The sequence below is a fragment of the Acyrthosiphon pisum genome, chromosome A3 (assembly GCF_005508785.2).
Source record: "Acyrthosiphon pisum isolate AL4f chromosome A3, pea_aphid_22Mar2018_4r6ur, whole genome shotgun sequence".
In the NCBI taxonomy this organism is placed as follows: Eukaryota; Metazoa; Arthropoda; class Insecta; order Hemiptera; family Aphididae; genus Acyrthosiphon; species Acyrthosiphon pisum.
The window spans coordinates 22,095,696-22,098,614 of NC_042496.1; the positions used below are offsets into that span (position 1 = coordinate 22,095,696).

Below are 2,919 nucleotides of genomic sequence, written 5' to 3' on the forward strand. Positions count from 1 at the left end.
CTCGGCTACGATAGTGGTTTGTAATGAGTGACTACATAATATTTTGACGGTAGATGACGGACGATGCCTGTTAAGTGTGAATAAATTTCATATGCATATGACATTTTCGACTATTTTAGTTTTTTCATAATTTATGTCGATAAAAAAAATATATTAAATAAGTCAATAATATGAAAAAAGTTGGTTAATTTTCGTATTATGCAGCCTAAAAGATTCACAGTTCAAATCGGTATTTGTCTTGAAACAAAGTCTGCGGTCACTATTAGCATAATATCAAACCGTCAACCACGATAAATATGTAACATCATACGAATCCGCCCTCTAATCATATTAAAATAGATCGAGTTGATAAATCACAGAAAAAATTAAGTTAATTAGTTTTAAGTCCATGGACATGAAAAACAAAATGTTTTAATTGTTTTATACGGCTGGAGTTAAATTTTATATTATATTATGATTTATTTTTGTCTTACATAGTATATACAAATAACCAAAGGTGGGCAAGTTAATGAAAATAATCAACTCATGTTAAGTTAAGTTAAGAGGACACAAGATCGATAGGTTAAAAGTTAACAGTTAACAAATTATAAATTTAACTCGATAAGTTAAAAGTTAATATAGACAAAAATATTAACTTGACTCAGTTTAAAAAAAGTTAACCTATTTTTTTTTTTTTTAATTAGTACGTAAATCATATAAAGAGTGAATGTTTCTTTTTAGTTTCTAATTTATAAATCATAAAAAACAATTTTATTGAACTTTTATCATAATGTACGCTGTATAACAGGTACCCTTTTACTTTTACTTTACTATTATTTACTAATTTAAACTACCTATACTCATCTCAAATTAATAACTTAACAAATATATTTTTTTATATCATGATATAGCAATTAAAGTCTTATATGTGTATACATTAAACAGAACTATAAATTATAATACATTATGATAAATGGGCATGCACATCGGAGTCAGCATTCGCCACATATTATATTGTGCGTGAGGCACGCGGGCGTATGTATTTTCGGTGTGCGACGAAGCCAATTTCACCGCAATATTAGGTATATTATAATATTAATTCACATTGTAACAAGTATAATAACGTAATTATGTAATTCATAGTCCCATCACGTAATAGAATTTTACAGTACTAGAACGAACAGCTATCCACGTTTGATTTTTTATTTGATGTTTATTCTATAAGTTAAAAAAATCGTGTTTGTTCATTAATTCTATACTTTATGATATCACTAATACCTATATGTTATAATATAACATATATTATGTATATCGTCTGTACCAACTCTTTGCCCTAGCGGGCATTACAATAAATAAATAATATACTATTCAACGCCGTAACTGGCAATTAATTTTGGTGGGAGGTTGTTGTAAGCTAAAAATGTGTGTTCTAATTTTATTATAATATTGTATAGGTAATTTAATATAGAAAATACAATTCATAATATTGTAGTACTAATAAGTAATATTTATTAATGAAATGTACATTTTAATATTTGTATTGCTATATTTTAAAATAGGTAATTATTAAACTTAATTCTATACATTTCATTTGGAGAATGGTTTATATATGACTAACTCTATATCTCTTTGTTTTCCATTTGAAAAACAATTAATAACTTCTTCTGGATCTACAATATTCATTCAAATATTCATACAATATTCAATACTCAGCGAGTACTGCTAGGCCAGTCAATCGGTCTTCTTCAGTTGCATTTCTTAAGTAATTTTGTATTCCTTTCAACGTCGAAAAAATACTTGGATTAAAATTAAATATATATTTATTTACTATTAGTATTGTTGAAGTACACAGATATACAGAAGTTAAAGGTAAATAATAATAAAATCGGATATGTATAATATAATAATAAGTATAATGATACGATGTACAATAGTGTTACGAGGCGTAATATAAATCAACGACTAACTATCTATACCCGGCTATACACTACACAAGACATATATTATGCTGTAGTATTATAAAAATGTATAGTCAGCGTCTGCTGAACTACAGTGTGAATATATTACTTATACACTACATTATATAGGGCGTTTTGTTTATAATTTCAACAAGTATAAACTATTTACGTAAACAAGATCGATTAGCTAATTGGCCATTTGGCCACCTGAAAATAATATTTTTGTGGCGTTAAATTTTTATCATGATATTATATTCTATGGCAGGGTTTTTTTTAGTGTGCAGTGAGACACATTTTGTGCAGTGAGAAAAGTAATTGTGCAGTGAAAATTGTTACTTTGTGCAGTGCAAAAAAAGAATTTCAGGATGATTTATTTTATAGTATATGATAAACAATAATTGAGTAAACTTCAAAATAAAAATAAAAAATGTTTCTAATACAATTAAAAATTTTTTAGGTATATTATTGAATTATTCATTATTATCCTATTTTTTTTTTAAATAAAAAAATATATCTTCCACCTTTAAGCACATGCTTGTGGTGGTGGTAGAGAGTTATATTATAACATAATATTATGAACAATTTAATTATAAATAAGAAACGCGGACAAGACCTGAATAAGCAATCTATACAATTTGAACACTTATAAGTTATAACTAATATTAAATCACAACAGTTAAATAAAATACCTTATTATTTATTCAAGTTTTGAAAATAACCAAATCTGAATTTTTTTTCATTTCAATAGGAACTATTCCCTTCTGTATAGAACATGTCCACTTTTATGTTATATAGGTACTGGTATTATGTTGTAGTTTTTTGGGCCTAGATAATCTATTAATTTTTTACCAAACGCTTTTCTAGAATACTCCATTCTGACATCAAATGCCTATTTTCTCTTTTAATTCTTACCTTTTTCATATCCAGAAAGGGATTCAAAGGTTTTCAATTATATACCTATATAATAGGTTATTTTTTTTTA

General features: G+C 26.1%; 1 protein-coding gene across 1 annotated transcript in view; it reads right to left on the reverse strand.

The window, feature by feature from the left end:
• Positions 1-1,566: 1,566 nt before the first annotated feature.
• The window catches only part of LOC103311301 (THAP domain-containing protein 4-like), a 4,822-nt gene continuing 3,469 nt past the window's right edge, over positions 1,567-2,919 (reverse strand). Inside the window, exon 3 of the mRNA XM_029491225.1 lies at positions 1,567-1,649. Coding sequence (XP_029347085.1) covers positions 1,567-1,649 — 83 coding nt within the window. The remainder of the gene's footprint in view (positions 1,650-2,919) is intronic.